The sequence below is a fragment of the Lissotriton vulgaris genome, chromosome 8 (genome assembly GCF_964263255.1).
Source record: "Lissotriton vulgaris chromosome 8, aLisVul1.2, whole genome shotgun sequence".
Lineage (NCBI taxonomy): Eukaryota > Metazoa > Chordata > Amphibia > Caudata > Salamandridae > Lissotriton > Lissotriton vulgaris.
The window spans coordinates 104,918,844-104,945,108 of NC_141696.1; the positions used below are offsets into that span (position 1 = coordinate 104,918,844).

At 44.3% G+C, this 26,265-nt stretch overlaps 1 protein-coding gene across 1 annotated transcript in view; it reads right to left on the reverse strand.

The window, feature by feature from the left end:
* The window catches only part of LOC147693544 (neuronal acetylcholine receptor subunit alpha-10-like), a 164,323-nt gene that overhangs the window by 1,973 nt on the left and 136,085 nt on the right, over positions 1-26,265 (reverse strand). Inside the window, exon 4 of the mRNA XM_086933235.1 lies at positions 2,957-3,489. Coding sequence (XP_086789361.1) covers positions 2,957-3,489 — 533 coding nt within the window. The remainder of the gene's footprint in view (positions 1-2,956; positions 3,490-26,265) is intronic.

Sequence of the window (26,265 nt, forward strand, 5' to 3'; positions counted from 1 at the left end):
CTAAAACATATATTTCCAGCGTGGTGGTTCCCGTACACCGTGGAGGATTGTGCATCTATTATATGTTAATAGTTTCAGAAACTTAAACAGGAATTGTTCTACTTTTAATTTACATTTCTTTACTTCAAAATATATCTGTACAGGATTAAAGTTTTTACATGTGATATATTTTTTTCCAGAGCCATTTTTTCATCTGTGCCTTGACGGCACAGCTGTCAAACAGGCCTATCGTCGCTATCAAACTTAGAGTGGGCTTTTTTATCCAACCTTTTTCAGGCATTGGCCGGGGCCCTTGTCAATCAAATCTTGGCTCAGTCTATAGGGCTCAGCCCATAGGGGTATTTCTTTATCTTCTTATGCTGTGAGTTTTTGGGATGTATCTTTTCACCTCCAATGAAGAGCTTGCATTGAAGTGCATTTTATAACTATTTCTCTGTGTGACGGCTCCTTGATGCTTGCCCCAAGTCTTCCGCTTTCTCTTCTTGTGTGCACTCCTGCTTGCTCCCTCGCAGTCCTCCCCCTTTCCTCTGGGTCTTGCTTCTCATTCGTCCTGCCCACACCTCCCTCTGATTCCTCCCTCTGATTCCTAATTCCCCCATCCTTTCCTCTTACCCTGGTGTGTCGCTCTTCTTTCACCTGCCGGCACAGCCCTCCCACTCCCGCTCCACAGATTCTACCAAAATATTGAGATTTTAATATTGACCTACCAAACTATTGTGGGCAATATATGGACTACCACAATGTTGTGAAACTAAGGATCTATAGGTGAGTATAGGTTTACTCTTCTCAACTCCACATTTGCACCCTGATATACATATCTTCAAGGTATTTACATGTGAAATTAAGAATATTAAAATGTATTCTTGCTACCTATGCTTACCTCTATATACTTAACTTCATAATATAATACTATTGATATTTTCTCCACCATATTATCTTAGGTCGATATTGTTATCCTCAGTATTCTGTCACAATCATCTCTCCTGACCCTTCCTCTATCAATTCAATTCAATTATCTTTATTGCATGATTAATTCAAATCTTTGCAGTAGAAAATTACGTTCAGAATCAACCTGTGCAAATACGCATATAGCTGCTTAATTCATTACAGTGAGATTGATTTTCAATCATTTAAAATTTTGCCAGGATTTATACTATTGTGAAAAAGTAAAAAAATATGAGATCTCATATACTGTGCGAGATTTAAAGTACAATAAAAGGACCTAAGAAATTCCTAATTAACAGTTGTTAGACTAAGTCTATTTCCTACTCTCTATGCCCTAAAATTCATTACTAATCTAACAGTAGAGGCAAGGATTATCGTCGTGTGATTTAAAATTTGGAACAATGCTCAACAGTTAAGGGTTGTGCAGCTAGTTCTACATTTTTAATATAGCCTCCTGGAATAGATCCGTCAATTAGCAGTTAGATTTAACATGATTTTTGATATACTCATGAATCGGACCAGTCTGAATGTCTCTTCCTTCAAGACAGGCTTTTAATGCTTGCCTACGTGTTCGACTCTGTCTTTGGTTCCAGAGTGGTCTGTTCTCTTTATCTAGACCCCTGCAACTGCACAGTAAGTGCAGGACGTCCTCTTTAGGGTCGCACCAGATTCTGCAGTTCGTTGTTGTTTCTAGGGGTTCCCATGTTGGGAGGTGCTGATTTACTGGTAAAACTCCCATTCTCAAGTTCAGGTAAGATTTTATTACAATCCTTGATAACCCTGTTCCCAAGTAAGCTTGTGGAAAAGACCTTGTATAACTCTGGATAACGAATCACCCGTGAGCCCTCTTGGTCAATGTAGCTTTGTCTTCTTCCAGAGATAGTGCCTTTACTGTTTTGTTTACAAGCTGTTTAAAATTTTGTGAAGCCCATTAATTTCCCAAAGGTCTTGTAAGGCAAGAGAGCTTATTGGCGTTTGGAGGTAGACCATTGCAGGGCTGTCTTTATTCCTTTCCAGCTCTTTCCATAGATATGAATTCAGGGAACCTGTCTCTGATCCCTTTATTTTGTGCCAGCATTTGGTGTAGGCACCCTTGCGTGCTACTTGCTGTTTTTGGAGGCCAAACTCTAGCCTTAATTGTGCTGGCGAGGTGTACTTAGGACGATATTGTTATCCTCAGTATTCTGTCACAATCCTCTCTCCTGCCCCTTCCTCCATCTGTGTCTCCCAGTGCTTAATTTGAAACTGTGGTATCCGATGCTGGCACCAAGACTTAATTGTCAACACCGGAGCTTGACAGTTTGCCCCACAGTGGCGCTGTGTGGCTCATTTTGAGATTACCACAACAGAGGTAAATATTAATTCAATACACATTAAAAATGACTTTTATGTGCCTCTCAAGCCATTCTTTTGGCTTTGGGGGCCTAAAATAGTCCAGATTGTCAGACTTGTAGGAGTGTGATGGTTAGTGTTTGTGTTGGTACTGTCATTGGCAGCATGGCAGGGGCAATGTGTGGTCAAAGCTGCAGTAACCTCCTGCCAAGAGCCCTGGCACTTATTTTATTTTTTACAAATTAAGCACTAGTGTCTCCCACTTCTTTTCCCCGCCCCACCCCAAACCACCACCATTACATGTTCCTCTTTTGCACCATTACCTCTTTCCCCTGAGTGTTGCTTCTAATTCTCCGAAGATCCTTACTTTATTGGAGGACTCCTTAATGCTGCTTGGGTACGATACTAACTTTCATCCTTTTAATGCCTGTTTAAATTGAAGCTTCCCATCCTATCTTGTTTATTCCTAGCAACAAAAGGTGCTGTGTATTGAAGGATCATCTGCCTTCATTACAGTCCGATTTTTATACCTATTTGAAATTAAGGTTGGTCTACAAGAGACCCATCATTATAGCTGTTTGTTTCTGTGAGTATTCGAAACTAGGTTAACCGCTTACAACACAAATGTAAAAAATACCACACCACCAGGTCAAGGGCACCCATTGGTTGATCAACTCACCTATCAGTGGCACATTTTCAGAAGGTGGCATGCTCTCTGCCACCAACAGCTGGAAGACAGTGAGCGCAAGGAGGACCGTCACCCCCAGGGAGACCTTCTCCCCAGAGTCGGCAGGCAGGTAGAACCCCAGGGGTGCAAGGAAGGAGATCATGACGCAGGGCAGCAGGAGGTTGAAGATGTAGAAAGAAGCCCTCCGCTGCAGGATCAGGGTGTAGGTGACATCCGGATAGGGCTCCGAGCAGCAGCCGTAGGTGATGACGTTCTTCTTGGCCGGCATGCCCAGCACCTCCCACTCCACGTTCTCCACAAAGTCAGTCAAGTCGCCCGTGTCCAGGCCGTTGAGAATGTCGATCTGGTTTCCATTGTAAGTCCACGAGCCGAAGGTCAGGCGACACTGCTGGCCATCGAAGGGGAAGAAGGAGACGTCCACCTTGCAGGAGCTCTTGGTGATGGCGGGCGAGTCCCACATGATTTGCCCGTCATACCGAATGACGACGTTTGTCTCCATCGAGCCTGTGAATTGGTCATCTGCGCTGAGGGTGAGAAAAAACAGAGACGCAAAGATGGGCCAATGGACATCACTATACAAAGATAGGATAATGGTAAAACCTCAGCTCCCCAACCATGCACACATCATCTCTTTATTATAAACCCACTTCAGTGATAATGTCATCCTCTGGACCTTAGCAATAAAAATAGAGCATCTCTACTCTTCTTTTTTTGAGTGCTGTGACGAGGAGGTGCATTATTATTGATTAGATACTTCCCATTGGTTCAGGTTGTTAGTATTCTACCTAGGCAATCATAAACCCCTCCAGTGAATGGATAAGGGCCTAATTTAGATTTTGGCAGACGAGTTACTACAACACAATGGTGAAGCATATCCCATCCGCCACAATTAAATCCCATTATATCATTCATATCCTATGGGATTTATATTTTGGCGGACGGGATATCCATCACCGTAGTGACGAATAACCTGTCCGCCAAAATCTAAATCAGGTCCCAAGTCTCCAACTCATGCAGACACCATCAAAACAAAGGAACATCCTGGAATGCTCTTCAATTTTGTGCTAAGGTGGGATTACCTGTAGAACTAGTCAACGGAGCAATTTACTGCCCACACAACCATTTACAATTGGCAGTGTGCAAATGCTGCTGCTGGGCCGATAACGGGCTCTACTACTGCCCTCTCACAAAGAGCAGCTCTGAGAACCTCTAACCTGGGATCTGCAGGCTCTCAAGGCATCTATCTTGCTTACACCATGGTGGGGCCACTAGAAGACCCACATTTGCGCTTCCTTGGAATACTGTCTGATATAAATATTGTCTCACTTAAATATTAAGTCCTTAATATCGTTTACAAAAATATTGCCCATTGGTGATTCTGTATTGAATGTTGTGACCTTCAACCCAAAAGGTATCACACCTAGAGGAGTGGGCAAGGATGGACTCTCCATACAAAGGAGGTCCCCGTCGATGGACAGAAACCCACTGGAGTGTTGCCTCAGAGGCGTTTAGCACCAGCGACACACTCCTCAAGGTACTAGCAGTCCTCCTGCAATAAGTAGCAGCTTACACTTAATATATGCTACTAGCATTTACGTAATTGGGCCAAAGATGAATAATATGGGGCAGCACGATGGACAACAAGTCGAAAGCTGTATGAAGCCCAGTCAAGGACGCAGTGACTTTCGCTGCACCAGTGGCTCCAAATACCTTTTTTGCCCCACATGAGAATTGTTTGAAACAACTTTCCAAGCAAGAAAACTCTGTATGATAACCATTTTCACTTTGCCAAGATAGACCAGAAGCTACTCTTAGACACCCTACAAAAGCTTCTCAGAGCAGATGGCAATATCCTAAAATGGTTTCCCTCATTTCTACATAACAGCTCCCAATTCATAAAAATCAGAAATTTGATGTCCGACACCTCCCCCTCAACTTGAGGTGTCCCCCAAGGCTCAGTTCTCTCCTACACACTCTTCAACATTTATATGGAATTACTCACTACAATTCTCAAACAAGCAAACATCGACTACCACCTCTATGCTGACAATGCCCAGCTATACCTCGAGATATCCTCCCTCAATGACATCCTCCGACTCAACTCCACACTATCAAAAGTAGAAAATTGGCTAACACTCAACAACCTCAAACTCCACCAAGAAAAAACTGAAATCCTTGTTTTCTCCAATCACGAACAACTCCCTCAAATCCAAGAATGGATAAACAATCTTGCCTCACTAAACTGCAAACTTACTCCAGCAATCCCAGCCAAATACTTAGGGATTGCTCTAGACTCAAATCTCAACATGAGCTCCCACATAAACACCACAGCAAAAGGCGCCCTCAACAACCTAAAACTCATCAACAAAATCAAACCTTTCATACCCCCCAATGACCTAAAAATCGCAACCCAATCTCCAGTTCTCTCCAGACTGGGCTATGGAAATGCAACACTAACTGGGACAGCTAAAACACACATAGCCCCCATGAGAACCACCCTAAACGCAGCAGCAAGAATGGTCACTGGGACCAAGAAATACAACCACATCACCCCTGCATTACACAACCTAAAATGGCTTCCCGTCGAAGCTCTCAAACCAGACTACCTCGCAGCCAATGACCTCGATCTGTGTGACCTTCAGTACTCTAGATACTAGTCGCTGTACTCTAATAATATTTTATGATTCTATTCATGTATGCTGCTGTAAAGCGCTCTAATACCCCTCGGGTCATGTAAGCACTATATAAAACTCCACAAAAAAAATTTCCAGCAATCCCAAACCTCATGGTTTGATCCCTTCCAGCCCAAGCCCAGGATAAAGTCTTCACTCACTGAAGACTTCCATCCACACTTGAACATTTCTTGCTGACACTTTAAAAAGGCACTTAAAGTAAACTTTATTTTAAAAAACTAAAAACACAAAAATGTATTAAAGAATAGGACAGTTTTTACTCCTTTTCAAGTGTTCTTGTTTTTCCCATTGTCACCATTGCATTTTACTTGTTTAAAATTTCCTTTACTGCCCCTAATTTTCTCAGGGTCAGATTTACGGTTGGGTGTTAATGGAAAATTCTATGATTTTTCAAGAAGGTGATGTGACTAAAGAAGTACAGTGGGGGAAATGCCACTGGTGGATTCTCCTCTGTTGCGGCACAGTTCTGTGGCTCTCATTCTGCATGAGCTGAGAAACCCAATGCAGACTCTTGCACCTGGATTAAACAACTAACTCTGCAGTGTGGTAACTTCATGGTATTCTGAGCTCTGCCCTGGTTATCCCCTGAAAACTAGGTACTTACTGTGGGAATCAGTTCTGTGGTAATTCCTCAGTTATGTCCTGATTCTGACCCTACTTTTTTGCCAGGCTTTAGCTGATGAAATGTCTGAGGGAATTTACTGTGTTGGTTGTAAATCTGATTCATCCAGTAACTTCAGTTTATAAATTGTGAATTGTGGGCCTTATTAATACAGGGTCTCTAATACCTTAAATGCTTTTTTAATTGTGATGACTGCTTCTTACATTCTCCAGAATTTTTCTAGGGATTGACCATAAACTTGACCACGCTACCAAGAGGCGAGCCGAGGGAAACCTTGGAGAGTCTTTGTTGGGGCAGTTTTGATGAGCTAAGCATGGCTGTTGTCGAAGCTTAGCTAGAGATTATTAAGCCTTTTTCATTTCCTAGAATACCCACATGTGTTGTCTACAATACTGCAAACTGATAGTTAAAAACTGATTGTGAAATTAGGGTATATTAACCTAGATTATATTTTAGACTTTTTCCTAAATTCTCAAATGGTTCCAGTACTCTTCCTGCAAAGTCTTTACTGTTGCAGCTTTACAGGATTTCTCAGAAGCATACTCATTGACTCATAGGTAAATGTATCTAAATGTTACAGGTTATACTCGCCCATGAGTTCACCTGTGCTCATAGTTACATCTGTTACATTTGTGGATGGGCAAATACTCAGACATTTGAGCGCTCCAGAGTAGCTAAAACCATCCATAACATAACGTGTTTTTGTAAACAAAGCGCGGAGATACCCTTACGGGATTGATTCCAGCGCTATATAGGAAATTAAAATAAAAAAATTAATAAATAAAGCACCCCTTAAGCTTTCTTGGTGCTGAATTACAGAAGTTTATGAAATGAAACACAGCTTCCTACAGTGGATGGATTTGTCTGCCAAGATACAGGACATGGCTACATAAATGTAGCAGGCGCACATTCACGCAAACGTTGATATAGCACATACGCTCATTGGCTAATATTTTTGTTTCTCCACTGGGAAAATATTTTTGCCACTGACGAAATCACTTCTCCGCTACCCTTCAACAATCTTTGTGGTTTTACTACCCCGTCAATATACTGCCTAGGGGGCAACTGGCACCCTTTGCAAGAATATATCTCTGATCAAATCCAGGGTGGAAACAACCCTATTGGCAGATTGAGCATGTCCACAAACCAGCAATATTGTTGGGGGTCACTTACTTGGGCACATATCTCTACTCTGTAACACCCACTCTGGATTCAAAGATGCTCATTTATATAATTACCTTGTACTACTATTATTGTATGCGTGAGTAACTCCATTTAGGTACTACATAAACCCTTAGTTAAGATTAAGAACACCTCATATCAACACTAGGCGTCAAGAATGTAATGTTGCGCGTGGCCAGAGATAGAATCGCATGTTAATAAGGTTTAAGTTCAGCAACTAAATGGTTAATGGTGGATGCCCTGCCCCTATGCTTTCACAGAGATGTGACGCTGGCAGGGAGTTAAAGGTATCCGGTGAAGCCAAGGAAAAAGTCTGAGGGCCTGATTTGGATCTTGGCGAATGGGATACTCCGTCACAAAAGTGACAGATAGCCCATCCGCCATATTACAAGTTCCATAGGATATAATGTAATTGTAATTTGTCGGACAGGATATCCTTCTCGTTTCTGATGGAGTAACCCTGTCCGCCAATCTCGTTATCAGGCTATAAGTAATGGCATGTAGGGAAGCTATCGCCAGTGGTGCACGGTTGCGACAGCTGGGGGTGGTGGGATACTGGAACGGCGGAAAAGGGCATATGCAGCTGTCGCACCAGCCCACCAGAAACACCCTGCTTATTGGAGGTCTCTTAGTTAAAGGACCCCCGGCTCCCAGGAGCTAAGGAAGTGCCACAGCTCTGGGAGTAATTACCGAGTTCACTCGTGTCCCAGTGCTTGAGTTTCGGTGTCAGAGGGGTGTCGTTGTATGTAGTGTACATACAGGAGGAGAGATGCGAGAAGAGATGGATTTCAGCTGCGTAACCCGGCCCAGGTGTTCAGAGAACGGGTGGATATCGCAAACCACAAGAGGTGAACCTGATGCTTCTTGGGAGACCAGACACCAAGATTGGGTTACTACCTGGGGGCCTGGTTTCTCTCCTTGAACTTTTGTACACAATTTAAATAGGGATGTATATTCTGGTAGTGAAATAGATGTGAAACAGTTACACAGCCTCTGAGCATACTTTCACTATTACAGCATAGTATAAAATGTACTTTACTTATGTATATACATTATATATATATATATATATATATATATATATATATATATCTATGTATATATATATATATATATATGTACAATGTACATACCTATATAAACACGCACACACACATATATATATATATATATACATAGATAGATAGATAGATAGATAGATAGATAGATAGATAGATAGATAGATAGATAGATAGATAGATAGATAGATAGATAGATAGATAGATAGATAGATAGATAGATAGATAGATAGATAGATAACCCCCCTACCTGACGGTATAAGGATATTGCAAACTCACCTCTGCAGTTCATGAATAGGCAGAAGAATGTACACGGTTGGAGTTCTCCGGGGTGACTTTAAATACCCTTAATCCTGCATGTCGCAGGGGGTAACTCATTCTGGAGACTGAAGGTCCCTAGGATGACGCGATTCCCTGCCTGCAGGTTTTTCTTTGTAAATTTACACCAGACTCACAAAATCCACCATCGCCCCACCATTTTCAATTATTATAAAACACATTTTGCTTCTAGCTCTACATTCCCAGTTCATGGACTTCTAAAGAGCTTTTTTTCTGCATCAGGAAACAAACTTTACATACTTAAATGTAATTCACAAAGCATGGAAACAATGATTCCTTCTGTTTCAAGAAAGTGGTTTGCTCTGCTATTCAGGCAGATTCATGTTTCCACGACAGACGCTGTTCTGAAAGCAGTAGGGTCTTCAGCCATTGATCTGGAAGCAGCAGCTATTTCAAGAGCGCTCTTTGTCTTTAGAACAATCCCAAACATGCTGACATGCTTCCTAAGGTTTGAAGTCTTGATGTAAAGAAGCTTCCTACTAAAATACATACACAGGAGTATGACATGTACTACAGTGTTCTGGGCTCTTTCTGGGTGGACTTAGAAGCCTCCTGGGCCCGATAGAGTGAATAATGCAGTCGACACCGAGAGTAGACAAGTTGTAAAAGAGAACTGGGATCTGTGCTTAATTTGCAAAATAGTAAATTGCCAGGGCCCTTTTCAGGAGGCCACTGCAGCTTGCACCACCCATTGGGCCTACCAGCGCCGCCAGTGACAGTACCAACACAACTACTTAGCCTCACACTCCTACTAATGTGACAATTCAGACTATTTCAGGCCCAAAAGCTATAAAACTGGTGTGAGCAGCAGGTATTAATCATATATAACGTATATTGAATTATTAAACATCTGTTGTTGTACTTATCTCAAAATTAGGCAGACAGCACCACCATGTGGCAGACACTCATAGGTACTGGAGTGCAGGTGAGTTAAGTGCGGGCACCGAGCACCAGAAAGCACCGGATCAAATTAAGCTCCGACTGGGATGCACAAAGTAAAATAGGCAAATGTTAAATTAAAAGAAGTGCACAGTGGAGGTAAGGGCATTTTTACAAAATGGCATCCCTGTGATTCCCTGGAAGACAGATTCATTATTTGCTGGTGAATTACATTGTTAATTGCATTTCCTGAACATGTATAGTTTTTTTTCCTATTAAAGCTATATTTCTAAAGCATCGCTTATTCTTTCGTGTCAATGTGTGTTAAAATATCACATGAACTAGGAAACAATGTTACTGAATGTTCTATACACATCTGTGAAACGCATGATTTGCCTTTCATTGCCTCATAATTGAGTCAACCCTGCTGCACAATGTGACATTTGGTTGCTGCCAGTGGCCGTGGTTGTAACACTGGAGGGTTTCTAAACCACACCCACTTCTTCAATGCTTGGTTTCATGCTCTGTCTAATTCAATTATCTTTCAGGTGCAGGTCTGTAGCAAAATGGCATTTTATAGTGTTAAAAGACAAACATGCAGGTATGTGCACGTGCCTGGGTGGAATACACTGCGCACAGTAGGCAGCTTAAATTACAGGCTGATGGGGGTGTCAACCTCAACCAGCAAACGGAAACGTTTACTTTAAATTAAATGAAATAATAATAACGTGTTTTGGAACTGTGGACGTCCAGCTGATTGATTATTGCAAGGGATGGAGCCCTTCAGTTAATCAAACTTCCCCTTCATCTCGTAGACGGAGGATTCTCAGTCAACCCCCTTAACCTGCCACCTTTTATTCCACCAGCCGACCACGAGCCTCTCTCTCTGATTCATGTAGCGCCGTGAAGTGGCCTCTGGTGCGTGGTTTGTGCGCTATTTATCAATTGCTAAAGACCTAACAGTGCATTGCCTCCCTCTGGCAGGAATTTGCACAGCCTGTGCACGTGCGGCTGCTCTTCCGGTCACCTTCAGGCATTCACTCTTCTGGGCTTCTTGTATACTTCCCATTTTCACTATTTACCATTTTCTCTAATTTACATTTTCAATATACTTCCTATTTTCACCTGCTAACAGCGTAATACACAGTCAGTGGTTTTCATATTTTACTAGTATCGTAATCGTTTGGCTTCTCATGAGTATTATTATGTTTTTTTCCTGCTTTTATTACTTGACCAACATCTGTTGCTGCGTCATTTGTTTTTCACGAGCGCCTTTTCCACAGCATCTCACCGCCTCTCCCAGCCTCCCGCGAGGGCTTCCATCTGTGCAGGGTCCTCTCACCTCACGCCTGGGGCTTTGCTCGGGTCTGTTTAACCTTGTGCTGTTTATATTTTGCAGCCCGGTGATTGGTGGTCGATAAGTGTCGCCCTAACATCGGGATTACTTTCAGAAAGGTCAAACCGAAGCTTGGTGCATTGCGGGTCTGCAGTGCCTCAGGCTGACGTCACAGCAGCCCCTCTCTGCAGACCTCCTTCCTGTTTGTCGCAGCAAACCAAGGGCAGATTCACCCAGATCCACGCCGCCACCGCGAGACAATCTCCCATGATGCATTTGTGTACAGAAGAAAATGTCTGCTTTGTCGTATTGATGCATCCCGCGTCAATGACGTCACCAAAAAAGTCATGAGTGTATGATGTTGAAAATAAGTTAGCATGGTGCCATGGTGCAAGGCACAGCTTGCAGTGTCTCGAGGGAATTCTATCTCGGAGGCCCACCCTCGTGTACAATCAAAAATTTGCCAGCATTCGCGCCAAGAATTTTCAATTCTATTAAGGACACGGGAGGCGAGGATTAGGCTTCTCTTATCTTTACTGCAAAACACAGCAGCCAATGAAAACATACAATTTAGTGTAAAACAACTACATTGCCCATGATGCACAAATATAAGCCACGCCTCCACAGTCAATAAGAGCCTCCTGCGTGGTCCCATCATCCTCTTTCTTTGCAGAGAACGCAAGTCCAAACATGAGCATGAATAAGTCCATAACCTCCTCCAACGTGGAGTATGAACTGAAACATTCAAGCGCAAGCTCGTGCCATCCATCGTCTTCTATTCAGACTTCTTGTCTGATCCTGAAATAAAAGGAAATGAAACATCCGTAACCACTGTATAATCGAGTATGTCATAACATGCAACATGGGCGGGTAAGCTTTAATACTGGTAATAAAGCCGGTGGGATAATCCTCGCCTCCGTGTCCTTAATAGAATTGAAAATTCTTGGCACGAATGCTAGAAAATGTTTGATTCTATTACAGGACCGGAGGCTTCAAATTATGCTAGTTTAACACTGTCCAAATACCACAGAAGTAATATCACCCACCAGTTTATAGTAAAACGTTTTGAAAGTTGATTCTGAAGACCAATCTGCACAACGCATAATGTCTTGAATGTTAGAACCCAACATGTACCATTTTGAGGTCATAGCGCCTCTGACAGAATGTGCCCCAAACCTTTGGATGTCAATACCAGCTTCCTGCATGATAAATCTAAGCCATCTGGCAATGGTGGCAGCCACCACTGGTTTGTACGGCTTCAATAAAGCAATCAACAGTTGAGAACAACCCTGTGGTCTCAATGCCCTTGTACACTCTTCATATGCCTTTAAACAATTCACTACACATAATTTTTCATTTTCTGGGAAAGCATTGTAATCAATGTGGCGGGAAAGTGTCTTGGTACGTCCGTTAATAGTGAAAGAAACCCCTTCCGGGGTAAATACTCTACCTGTAACGTCGAGGGCTCTGACATCTGATGAACGTCTGCACGCTGACAGGCATAGTAACATAGCCAATTTGGCCGATAGCTGCTTCTTCGAAAGAAGGGCATTAGAAGGCCAACGATTGAACAAGGATATAACTAAAGAAACATCCCGCAGACCCGTATATTTGGTTTTGGGAGGATTAGCGACCCTGATGCCCTTAATAAGTTTGCATACAACTGGATGCACGCCCACTGTCTTGCCATCCGCCAGCTCATGACCCGCTGAAATGGCCGACCGAAAATTGTTGACCGAGCGATAAGCCAGGCCCTCCGAAGCTTTGTCGGAAAGGAAATTTAACACTTGGGTTAATTCCGCCCCCACGGGATCCAAATGTCGTTCCAAGCACCAATCCACCCAGCCTTTCCAGGATGAGGAATAACGCTTCCTTGTGGAAGGTGCCCAGGCTTGCTTGATAAACTCAGAAGCCTTGTCCGAAACTCCTGGCACATGCCACTGTTTCCTGAAAGCCTCCATGCCATCAGCGTGAGGCGCCCCTCCAGAATCATGGTAATGGCTCTCCTGAAGAGGGCCCAGGAGCAATGATGTCGACTCGGGGAGCAACCTGGGAAGGTCGCAACTCCACTGGAGCAGCTTTGGAAACCACGGTTGAGATGTCCACCACGGCGTCACAAGGACTATCTCTGCCCGTTGCCTGATCACCTGTGTCTTCACCCTGGAAATCAATAAGAATGGGGGGAACGCATATTGGGTCGCGCCCAACCAATCCTGCAGAAAAGCATCGGTCGCCTGTGCCATTGGGTCCGGCCTCCAGCTGAAAAACTGAGGAATATGGTACGTGAGCCTGGAGGCGATGAGGTCCAACTGAAAAGGATCCCAAATGTCCTGAAGCCACTGAAAGACTCTGGGAAGCAATTTCCAGTCGCTGTAATCCCTGAGGTGCCTGGAGTTCCATTCCGCCACCTGATTGGATTGGCCTGGTATGTACTCTGCGATCACCGAAATCTGCTGGTTGATGCAATAATGCCAAACGTCCTTGGCTATCTCGACAAGAAGAGACGATCTTGTGCCTCCCAACTAGTTGATATACCTCACCGCGGACACATTGTCCATGCGGAGGAGGATGCAACAAGAGGTCTGCCTCGGGGACAGTGTCTGAATTGAGAAAGACCCGGCAAGTAGTTCTAGACAGTTTATGTGCAAAGACAATTCCTGCGGAGACCATCTTCCGTCTGTGGAGATGTCTCCGCAGCACGCGCCCCAGCCCCAGCGGCTGGCGTCTGACTCGATAACCACCTCTGGTTGGGAACAGAAGATTGCTCTGCCATTCCAGGCATCTACGTGTCCCAGCCACCACTGTAGTTCGGTCTTGACTTCCTGAGACAATGGGATGTTGTCCGTGTAGGACAACCCTTTCTGAATGTGCTGAATCTTCAGACGCTGTAAGGCTCTGTAATGGAGAGCACCCGGAAATATGGTCTGAATTGAAGAGGCTAGAATCCCCACTACTCTGGCAATGGCCCTGAGCGAAACCGTCTGCCTGCTCAGTGTTGTAATGAGGCTCAAGGAAACCAAGTAGAAGTTGGAAGATTTATTCCACTGACAGCTTGAACAACCACCTCCAGCAGGAGCCCAGTAGAGAGTGGCTCAAAGGTGCATAGAATGTTACAGAGCAAGTGTACAATAACAATTCCAACTGAGAATGCTGAACATGAATTACATGGATACTACACACCTTCCCCCTTTGAAAGAAAAAAAAACAAAAAAAAAAGAAGGGCTGGAGGGGAAGAAACAAGGGAAGAGAGGGGAGATAAAATTCAACAACAATAATCAAGTAACTTTACAGGAATTTGTTTAACCCGAGAACTTTTCCTGGGACCAGGTTCAGGAAGAACATTCCCATGGGTTGTAGGACCTGGAGGTACAGGTACATTCGCTTGAACACAGGAATTGTCAACATTACTAGCAATGGGAGAGGGAGGAACATAACTCTCATTGACAGGTGTAACAGGAACAGATGTGGAAGGAACACACTGAGAGGAAATGTTGCTCACAGGAACGGGCACACTAGTATTCTGACCCTCCGGTATGAAAGTGTCAATCATGGGAGAATAAGATGCAGGATCCTCCAAAATGGGATTAATGGGTGGAGGAGAAGACAAGAGATTCGGGTTCCTACACAGAGAGATTCTCCTGAAATTCCACACTTTCCCCCCTTCAACGCGAACAGCTTTGGAGAAAATTTCAATAACTTTGCAAGGATCAGACCATTTGTTCCACCTGTTCCCAATAGATCTGCCAAACTTGACACGAACAAAATCACCTACACTGATTTTCTTACTGCAATTGCCAGAAGACAAGTCACAACCTTTCATTTTCTCTTGATATCTCAACACTCTATCCCTAACTTCATCACGGTCAAAGGAAGAACCAACAGGAAATTTAACTTTCATCCACCAGGGAAGAAGTTTCGAACCAGGTTTCCTACCTCTAAGCATCTCAAAAGGCGAAAGACCTGTAACAGAGTTAGGGGAGTTGCGATAAGATAAAAGGGTAGCACCTAAGGTTTTCTTCCAATCAAGGTTACTCTTAACTGCCAACTGGATAGACTCCTTGATAACCCTGTTAAAGTGTTCTGTCTGGCCATTGGCCTGGGGATTATAATTGGACACTCTTTTGTGGGCAATGCCACATCTCTGAAGAAAAGACACAAACTCCTTACTGACGAACTGCGGACCATTATCAGACACGATCTCGGCTGGAATACCTTCTCTACAAAAGACTTCGTCTAGAAATTGGACAACCTGTGTAGAGCCAATCTTATCAACAATCTTGAGCTCAGGCCATTTGGAAAAGTAATCGATTAGAACTAAAGCAAAAACTTCTTTGTTCGGGGACAAAGAAAGAGGTCCAACAATATCAATGCCTAACTTCTTCCAGGGATAGTCAACAAACTCGATAGGAGAAACATCAGTAGACAAAGGTTTTACAGTTTTGTCACTATTGGCACACGGAGAGCAGGAATTTACCCACCTATCAACCATCCGGTCAATGCCAGGCCACCAGTAGAATTCACGGATGCGCCTTTTGGTACTGGACATGCCCATGTGACCCTCATGTGCCATTGAGACAATTTTTTCTCTTAGGGAGGAGGGAGGGACAATTTTGTCACTGCGAGACACAAAACCCTGGTTAAACATGAGTTCATCCTTAACTTTAAAGAAAGATAGAATGTCACCAGATAAGTGCCTTTCTTGAGGCCAACCATACTGTAAATAATCTACAACACCAGATAAACAGGTGTCGTTACACATTGCCTCTCTCCAAGCAAGCTCAGAAATACCAGTAGATAAACCTGTACTGTTGCATTTGTTGACATCACCAATGTTAAAAACCACATCAGAGTCAGAGTCAGAGGAATGAGGCCAAACAGAATTGACAAGAGGTAACCTGGACATGCAGTCGGCATGTACATTTAAGCGACCAGGGATATATTCTACAATGCACTGGAACTCTTGAAGTTTGGCAGCCAAACGGGCCAAACGCGCGGTCAAAGTTCTGCCACCACCAGCTGCTAACATATGTATTAAAGGCTTGTGGTCAGTTCTTAATCGAAAACTGGTACCCCAAATGAACTGTCTAAAGTGCTCACACGCCCAGGTACAAGCCAGAAGTTCCTTTTCTATGGTAGAATAATTATATTCAGCCCCACGCAGTGTCCTGGAGGCGTAAGAAACTACACATTCTGCACCATCATCTTTCTGGATTAGAACGGCACCCAAACCGGTATTGCTAGCATCCACACATACTATGCATTCTTTACCCAGGTTAAAAGGTTTGAGGAAAGGAGCATTAGCTACTTCTTGTTTCATAGTGTCAAAAGCAAACTGCTGGTCCTTGCACCAGCTGAATTTTACATCTTTCTTTAGTAAAGACCTTAAGGAGTGTACTTTGGAGGCATAATTCTGAACAAACTTGCTATAGAATTCAGTTAAACCTAAAAATGAGACTAATTGTTCCTTATTAGACGGTGCTGGAGCTTTTAAAATACTCTGTATGTGGTTGAACTTAGGTTTAATATCCTCCGAAGAAATCTCATGACCAAGATATTCTACTTTGCTCTGTCTGAACTTGCATTTAGATAATTTCAGTGTTAAACCTTTTTCTTGAACGGACTTGAGGACTCTCTCTAGATTGACATCATGCTCCTCATGATTCTTACCATAAATGAGGATATCATCCTGAAATGCAATTGCACCCAAACAACCCTCTAGCACAGTTTTCATCAGCCTTTGGAACACAGAGGCTGCGTTAGCTAAGCCGAAAGGCATGCGGCAATACTGGAACATGCCTTCCGGCGTGATGAAGGTTGTTAGGAATTTTGATTCTTCGTGTAGCAATACTTGATGGTATGCACTAGTTAAATCCAGTGTGGAGAATACTGATGCTCCAGATAGAGTGGAAATAAGTTCATGGATGTGGGGTAGGGGATGTCTGTCAATCCAAATTTCCTTATTTAAACTCCGTAGGTCAACACATAGGCGGAGTTCGCCATTGCTTTTAAGTGACAAAACCACTGGCGAAACCCATGGAGAGGACTCAACAGGCTCAATAATCTTCTTATCTACTAAGTCAGAAAGAATATCTTTCAGCTTTTCACGATAAGCCAGGGGAACGTTCCTTACTCTATGGCGAACGGGTATGGCTGAGTCCTTAAGGATGATGCGGTGTTTAAAATTCACAAAGGTCCCCAAATTATCTGAAAAAATGGATGAAAACTTGTTTTTTAATTGTGTTGTGAAATCGTTTTCAGGGGAGACTACGTATACCGGAGGTGAAGCATTGGGGTCAAGTTTTATACCTAGGTCGTACTGATGGGGCCAACATAAGATGGAAGCTCCTTTGGAAGATACATAAACCTTCCCTTTAATGGATCTATCCTTGAATTTGATCTCAGCCCACATGTAACCCTCAATGTTAATTTTCTTACCGGTGTACCCACCAGGATTTATGTCTGACGGTAACAACTTGGTTGAATGCCAATGTCGATCAAAAATATTTTTCCCAATGATGGTGTACCAGGCACACGAGTCAATTAACATTGAGATTTCTCTACCATCAATGGTGATGATATCAGTGGGAAAACCTTTGCATTCAGAGTCACCTACACATAACAGAGTGTTAATTTCAGAAGGTTGTTCAGTATCATCGAATTCTTCATAAGACAAGAAGTTTACCTTTTGAGGGGATTTGCACATTTTGCTAAAGTGGCCAGACTTTTTGCACTTTATGCAAACCTTATTCCAAGCTGGACAACCTCTGTAATTACCAACGTGATCATTGGCACCACACCTATAGCAAATAATCTGGGATTTTCTAACAGGAAACCTACTTTCTCTGGTAGAGAAATCTTTTCTGGGAGGAAAAGAACTCTTTTTAAAATTGTTAAAATTTTTGACTAAGGAAACTTCAGGGATGACAACTTTAGTTTTGGTGTCCTGGCCTCTGATCTCGTTCACAAAAAGTTCGGACTGTTCAATGCTTTTGACAATGTTCAGTACAGCACTAAGAGAGGAATCAGTACCCATCCAAAGGCGTTCTTGGATTTTTTTACTTTTGGTACGCATCATAATTTGGTCCCTCAAAACCTGTTCAAAATTGATGGTTTCAAAAGCACAAGAGCCAGCCAGGGTGCGTAAAGCGGCTACATAATTTTCAATTGACTCTTCTTCTTTTTGTATTCTTGAATAAAATTTAAATCTTTCCATTACAATGTTAATTTTTCTGCCAAACCTAGTGCTTAATTGTTTAATAACAATATCAAAAACGTTTAAATCCCCAGCACCAGTACTATCTATGGGAGGTAAACTTTGTAACTCTTTTAGACCAGCACCACCCAGACAATTTTTTAACAGTGCTAGCTTCCTTTTAGGAGAACAACCATCCTCTTCATAAGCCAAAAATGTAGGAAACCAAAGATCCCATTCCACTTTAGGATCACCTGCTGTAGGTAAGAAATGTGGAGGGGAAGAAATGTTGTTAGACATTGTGAATAATTCCAAACTAATTCCACAAAAACAAGAAAAGTCCAAAAAGAGATAAAATGACTAATGACTAACTATGGAAAATAAAAAAAGTAGTCACCGTTGTCTGAGGATGTCAGTTCCAGTCGATTCTGAATCTTGTTGTTAAAAGTCTTTCATCAAAATGTCTTTCCTTTTCTTGATAGAACGAACAAAAATGAAAAGAAAGCGCAGTAAATGGCTTTAAATAAACTGTAAATGAGGCGAATTACACATAAAACGATCGTGAATGTTGCATGTATACGATCGTAGTTGTTTCCATGGTTATGCTGGAAACAAAATGGTTGCTGAAACGCAAGCGCATACACGTGATGCGTGCGTGATGACGATGAGGAAGTGACGTGCGAAGAGTCACCGACAGGAACACAGCTTTGCGGAGGTCGGAACAATGGAAGGAAAGCGCTCGCGTGGGAGAAGCGCTCGTGTAGGTGGATGCCGGTGTAAACAAGAATGCTCGTGGAGGCAGGGAGCGCTCGTTGGGTAAGTTTCGAAAAATGCAGATGTAAACAGTAGTTTAAAATACGAACAAAGTCACAAAACTGTAACGCGTTGGAATATAAAGATCGCGTTAAGATGATAAATGAGATAAATGAGTGTTAATTAGTTTTTAAATATATATGGCCGGTTAAACGAGAAGGAAATCCATAAATACATAAAATAAACTCCCGCTGGTGCAATCAAAACACATAAGGAAGTAAACAGCCGCTGGTGCAATCTTTTTACACTTGAGATACAGAAATACCTTAATCTTCTTTGAACTGCATAGGTGAACGCTGTCAGGAATGTCTTGGCTTCTTCATTAGAAGGAATCCTTGAATGTGGGTTCTTTTCTTGAGGAAAAAAAAAATAAAAGAAATGAAGTCTTGACAGTTCTTGAGTGTAGAAGATCCCGGTCGTCGCCAAATTTATGTTGTAATGAGGCTCAAGGAAACCAAGTAGAAGTTGGAAGATTTATTCCACTGACAGCTTGAACAACCACCTCCAGCAGGAGCCCAGTAGAGAGTGGCTCAAAGGTGCATAGAATGTTACAGAGCAAGTGTACAATAACAATTCCAACTGAGAATGCTGAACGTGAATTACATGGATACTACACTCAGCAATGCAAGAATCTCTTTCTTGAGATCTCTCAACTTTGTTTTGGGAAGGCTCAACCGAGCTGACCTCGAGTCTATCGTGAAACCGAGAAAATCTATTAACTGCGTCGGGGAAATCACCGACTTTGCGAGGTTGATCACAAACCCCAAGCTCTGTAGGAGCGTCGTTGTGAGATGCAGGTGTTGTAGAAGGGTGGCCTGACACTGAGCCATGATCAGGATATCGTCCAAATAGATTATTAGCCTCACCTCCTGCTCTCTCAGATGAGCAACAATTGGCTGCATCACCTTGGTGAACACCACGGAGCTGATGAAAGCCCGAAAGGAAGGGCCAAATACTCGAACCACTGACCGTTCCATCGGAAATGGAGGAAACAACGGTGTGGCGGGAAAATTGGAATGGAGAGATAGGAGTCTTTGAGATCTAACCTTACCAGCCAATCTCCTTCTTGCAACAAGTCTGCTAAAAGATGGATCCCCTCCATCTTGAAATGATTGTAGGTGAGAAACTGATTGAAACCCTTCAGGTTGAGGCCAAGTCTGTTTCCACCCCCTTTCTTCTGTACGAGGAAAATGTTGCTGCAAAAACCGTGAGGCCCTTCGTTGCACGGCGCTATCGCATGTTTTTGCAGCAACTCCGCAATTTCTCTGTCTATAAAACCGCGATCTTGAAGGGAAAAATGGAGATTCGCAGGAGATTGTTCTGATACGGAGGAGAATAAAACTCCAACTGAAAACCCATGATGGTTTGTAACACCCAAGCATCCTGAGTCCGCTTCTGCCATTGTAGAAGACAATGCTGAGTGTGACCCCCAACGGAAGAGGAGAAAGAGGAGAAAGATCTGTAAGGTTATCCTCCATGACAGTCTCCTGCTGTCCTTCGTAGATCTCCTCCTCATCCTCATTGGGGTATCTAACCCAGTCATCCATGACAACAGGTGGAGTGAAATATGGCGTCTGTATTTAACTGACTCTATAGTACTCACAGACCACCAGGAGGAGTAATGGGGGGAGTCAGCCCACCTGCACACAAGTTCCAAACACACTGTAAAGTTTTAAAACCCCCATCAGCAATGCTGTAGTCACAGGTCAAGACCTAGGCCAGTCAATTTGAATATATATAGAGCGTGAGCGCACTCTTTATGGCCTGGATTTTACAACCAGCAAGGCGATTATAGGCAGAGCGGCAAACCGATTGTGAATAAGTGTCAGTTAAGCAGAGGAAATTCGCGCCCAAACGCGCCCAAATAGGAGCCCAAAAGCGGCCCAAATGCGTTGTGGAGCGCGCGTCGACCGAGAGCCACCCGTTGCTTGCGTCATCAGAGGGCGATTAGGGGAGCCCAGACGCCGCGCACTGTGCACAAGAACGGGGAGATAAACAAAACCGGGAACAAGGCTCCGTGACTGCAGCCGCCGCAACTGCCCGGTCAACGACCGCTATCTGACACGCGACAAGCCTGCGTCGCATCAATCAGGAAATAGGCACTTGTGATCAGCGCTAAGGAGCGGGCACCATAAAACTGCGCTGATGAGCCCTCGGACAACTCTCAAATGACGTAGCACTCGCTCCTAACCCAGCCAACATTAACCTGCGAGAAATTACACGTCTGAAAAGGTAATACAAATTCCACGAAACAATCACGAAACAATCACAATGTCCGTAATATAAATGAACAGTCAAATCCCCATGTAAATAGCAGAGTGAGGTAACATTAAATGGTTCACTCATCTCTTGCTGTGAGCAGCAAAGAAAGAGGATGATGGGACCACGCAGGAGGCTCTTATAGACTGTAGAGGCGTGGCTTATATGTGTGCATCATGGGCAATGTAGTTGTTTGACACTAAATTGTATGTTTTTATTGGCTGCTGTGTTTTTGCAGTAAAGATAAGAGAAGCATAATCTGAAGCCTCCGGTCCTGTAATAGAATTCACCCCAAGCACGACGGCTCGGTAAATGTAAACTAGTTGTCATTTTTGCAAACATGGTGTGTTACACATAGGATTATCATTCAGTCTCCTTTGGCCCATTGTTTGTGCATTCTTTGCTTCTTTGCGTGTGGCACAGTACACCATGGCAAGCTAGGGCAAGCTGCTTTACTTGGCTTTAGTTGATATGACTTTGCGTGGATTGCCAAGGGATGTTTGTGCTGTTGTTCCCACTACAGCCACTCGGCATGAATTGTCAGCAGTCCTGCCAAGTATCACGCATCAGGCATCAGACTAACTCTTTTCAGTGTAGTACTCCGCATTACCGCACTGAAATGTGTTGCAACGCATAATGTATAGTGTCTCACAGTAGCCACTGAAGTGCTGGCTGGCTTTTAAAACCGTTAAGTCTGGCAGCGCGCCGTGCCCCCACTGCTCTTGCAGGCTTGTAGTTGAGCTATTAATTACAGCTGCTAGCAGGATGAAGGCTCACACTGCTACAATGTATTGTTTTGAATCCCCGTGGAGCAGCCGGACAATCAGGTTGTGTGCTTCAGGCAGGCGCCGCGGGGATCGTCACATCCTGCTGCCCGAGAGGGTCTGGGAAGTTTGTGGAGGAAAGCGGCTCCTGTCTGGTGTTTTATGCGGCTCTGCAAATGTATTCAAATATGGTGCTTGCAGCATCGTGCCTGCTGCATGCCGCTAGCACCGGCCTCGCCGGGTGTTATCAGCAGTTTTCCTTAAACCCCCTCCATTTAATAATGCCAGACCCGAGGGAGTCTGAGAGAAGTCAAGTGAGTGACCCGGGTTGCTGCGGCCGCCAGGACATAGTCTGCGTGTCACTGGATGGGCCCGCTCGCCGCGGGACTCACCGGCCTGCCTGCCAGCCTGTAGGCTAACTATTCATGATGCGCCCCCAGCAAACCTGAATTACCACAGCGCGCAGTAGCAGCCTCATTGAGCCTGTAGCCACTGCCTTGCAGAAAGACGGACCAGTGTCAAGCAATTCTTGGAGCGCCACCGCCACACTCCTCCGGAAACTGCGACCACTGCCCAAGTAAGTGCCACCAGCCTCTGTGCGATGTACACAATAAACGGCAGCGGGCGGTCAGGCAGCTGCAGCCTGTGCGTCCCTGCCTGTGTTAGTACTAAGGTGACACTGCAGGATATTTTCAGTTTCAAATATCCTGCTGGCTTGGGCCCCCAGTTGCTATTTTCAAATGTGTGCTCTATTTCTTGCAGTACACCAGGCAAAATGCTTGTGAACACTGCAAATCACTTCAGTTTCATAACTACCTATGAAACCACTTCAGCTGTTGTCAGGGGAGATGTGCTACAAATAACATTTCGCTAGACTGCAATACCCACGAAAGAGTCATTGTGTTGGTATAATGTTTGTCTGATGTAAAGTGCTCTTGCACCCTACATTGGCATGAGCAGCACTAGAAAGCAAATTACAAATTTGTGAGCGAGGGGCTGAAAGATGTTAGAGTGCTTTACAAATAAAATAGATGATGTTAGGCATATAAATGATACTACACAATGGAGGTCGGCCATATGTGATAGACAAAGAGCATACAAATAGAAATTACAGCAGTCACAAATATTGAGTGACAGCAAAGCCACAGGTCATTTGCAGCAGTTTTTAGATCTTATGTAGAGTCTCTTGTTGCTCAAATGGGTGCAATTTCCTATATTTATATACTTCAGTTGTCTTCATTGCTTGATTTTGCTCGTGCGGAAGTGTCACTCATAGTCATTGAAGTGTCACTCTTATTTATACTGAAATTATGAAAATGTCACACATAAGCAATGTGAAACCTTGGCAGCTATGTATGATCAGTTTCCAGTTCACTTCAACTTTAAGTGTAAAGTTGACAACTCAAACCAATAGTAAGCATGGACGCAAGTGTTTGCTCTGAAAACTTTCACAAGTCAATGCATAGATACCAACCTTAGCATCTCCCGCAGGGGACATCCCGTGCTCCTGCATTGACACCCGCGTCTTCATTCTGTGGCACTGAGGTACGGCAAACCCCTGCTGCGCCTCGGGCTCCTCTGGCCATGGTCGCTGGGGCCACCCAGCACTGCCGGCACACTAGCCCTGATAGCCAGACCCCCCCCTCAGGGTTGGATCAGATGGGACACTGCCTGACGTCCACCGTCCCAATAGGGCTTCAGTCGCTCCATCTTATGTATCCCCTCATTGCAAGGATTGTGAGATCAAGGGAGTCCTAACCCCTGGTACATTTAGCTTCCGCCTCCTCACATTCAGGAAGGAGACGCAGAAGCGTCATTGTATCATGTACAGGGCTGTAGAATGAGCCGCTCTGAAAGGACATTCTCCAAGACCCAGGATCTCCAAGAGAAGCGAATCATTTTATAAAACCTGTACATAGCTCCATAGACGATCTACACCTGTATTACAGCTGTAACATTACATACAGATGTCTCATATGTTCCCTGGTCACTTCCTGTACACCCGCCTTATCTATGCAAGGCCAGAAAAGGTTCAGTGACTTATGACGCTTTGAAAATATAACAGTCATAACTCAAAGTCATGCCAACCAGTGCATGACCAACCATGAGCATGCCCACCCTAGCTCCAAATAGAAATGAACAGCTTAAAAGGATGCCAGTGGAGGTTTGACCCTCTGCCGTTGTCTGTTTAGAGAGCGCCAATTGTCACCCCATCCCCCCGCCCCCATCAGTTTTAGCAACAGGAGGGTTCCTCTTTGCTGCCAGTGCATAGGACCATCAGTTTTAAAGATGGTTTCGTTTCTGGTCTTCTTCCATCAGCATCTTCATTGGAGCCCTACATTTTAAAGCCAGGAAATTTCTGGCCTGGCCCTTTTTGAAGGTTAGACCCTCACAGGGCAACTTGCGCAGTGAAAATTCTTCCCCTCTCTCCCTGTAACGCCGACGTGATCTGCAGTGGGGGGTGCGGAGGGTCGGTGAACCACACTGGACTATGGAGAGCGCACTCAGGGGAGAGGGTAGTCAGAGAAGGAAGTAACAACCAGTACCCGCAGAGTGGAGGGGGGTGCCCGCTTCCCCTTCTCCAGGGTCAGTTGGTGGTAGAGTGTTGGTGAACCACACTTGACTATGGAATGCAAACAAGAGCGAGAAGGTGTCCGGAGGTAGGAAGTAGCAGCTACCACCGGGTGAGTGGAGGGTTGATGAACCACACTTGACTATGGAATGCACACTAGAGAGAGAAGGTGTCCGGAGGTAGGAAGTAGCAGCTACCACCGGGTGAGTGGAGGATTGATAAACCACACTGGACTATGGAGAGCACACTCAGGAGAGAGCACAGTCAGTAGAAGTGTAGCCGACATCACAATCAGAGTGGAGGGACATGTCAGCTCCCTCTCCCCTGAGGTCAGCGGGTAGTGGAGGGTTGGTGAACCACACTTGACTATAGAGAGCTCACTCAGGAGAGCGCGTACTCCGAGGAAGGAAGTAACAACCATCACCCGCAGAGTGGAGGGGCGTGTCCGCTTCCACTTCTCCAGGGTCAGTGGGTGGTGGAGTGTACTTGAACTACACTTGACTACAGAGAGCTCACTCCCGGAGAGGGTAGCCGGAAGTAGGAAGCAGCCGCTACTACCAGGTGAGTGGAGGTATATTTCCGCTCCCACTCCTCCAGGGTCAGTGGGTCGGTGTGCAGAGGGGGAATGCAGGAGAAATTGTGGGGTGAATACTTAGCTGCAGCCAGGAGTGGGAAACTAGCTTTCGAGACAACGTTTGCTTGGGTTGATATAAGGAGCAGATGATAGGTCTCAATAAGTTAAATTTGTGATCCAATGTAAAACTTCTGTTGTAGAAAAAAATGAAATATACATAAGAGACATAACAAGTCCAATTGTGGGGTGTTCGTGGCCAGAGGAGGTTTGAGGTGAAGCAAAGGGACTTTCTATTTCATCTGTTTCTAGGAGGCACATTTCCAAAAAGACTAAATGAATGACTGGGCTGCTTGATTATATATATAGCACTACAATTGACACTGAAAAAAGACGAAAGGTTGTCGCTTTAACAGGAAACAGAGAAACAGGGCTTTTCACTGGTATGGCTGACAGGCTGCAAAGATCTGACTGAGCTCCTGACTTGGAGAGTAACCAAAACGCCTGCATATTATGAGAGATGCATCAGGGACCTGCATGGTCCTCATAATAGGAGTAGAAACATTAAGCAGATCCCTGGCTGCATCTTTTATTAACAAGCCATACTGATTTGACAAAACATGGCAAGACTTTCAAGACTAAATTGCTTGTAGGTTTCAGATCACAGAATACTACTTGTCCATCTTTGTTTTAAGTTCAGGCCATTTGGTGCCTCCAGACGTCAGTGGATGCCTTGAGACATCAGTGGGTGCCCGAGACATCAGTGTGTGCCTCGAGACATCAGTGTGTGGCTCGAGACATCAGTGGGTGCCTCCAGACATCAGTGGGTGGCTCTGGACATCCTTGGGTGCCTCCAGACATCAGAGGATGCCTCCAAAAATCAGTGGGTGACTCCAGACATCCGTGGGTGGCTCCAGATATCCGTGGGTGGCTCCAGACATCCGTGGGTGCCTCCGGACATCCGTGGATGCCAGACATCAGTGGATGCCTCGAGACATCAGTGGGTGCCTCGAGACATCA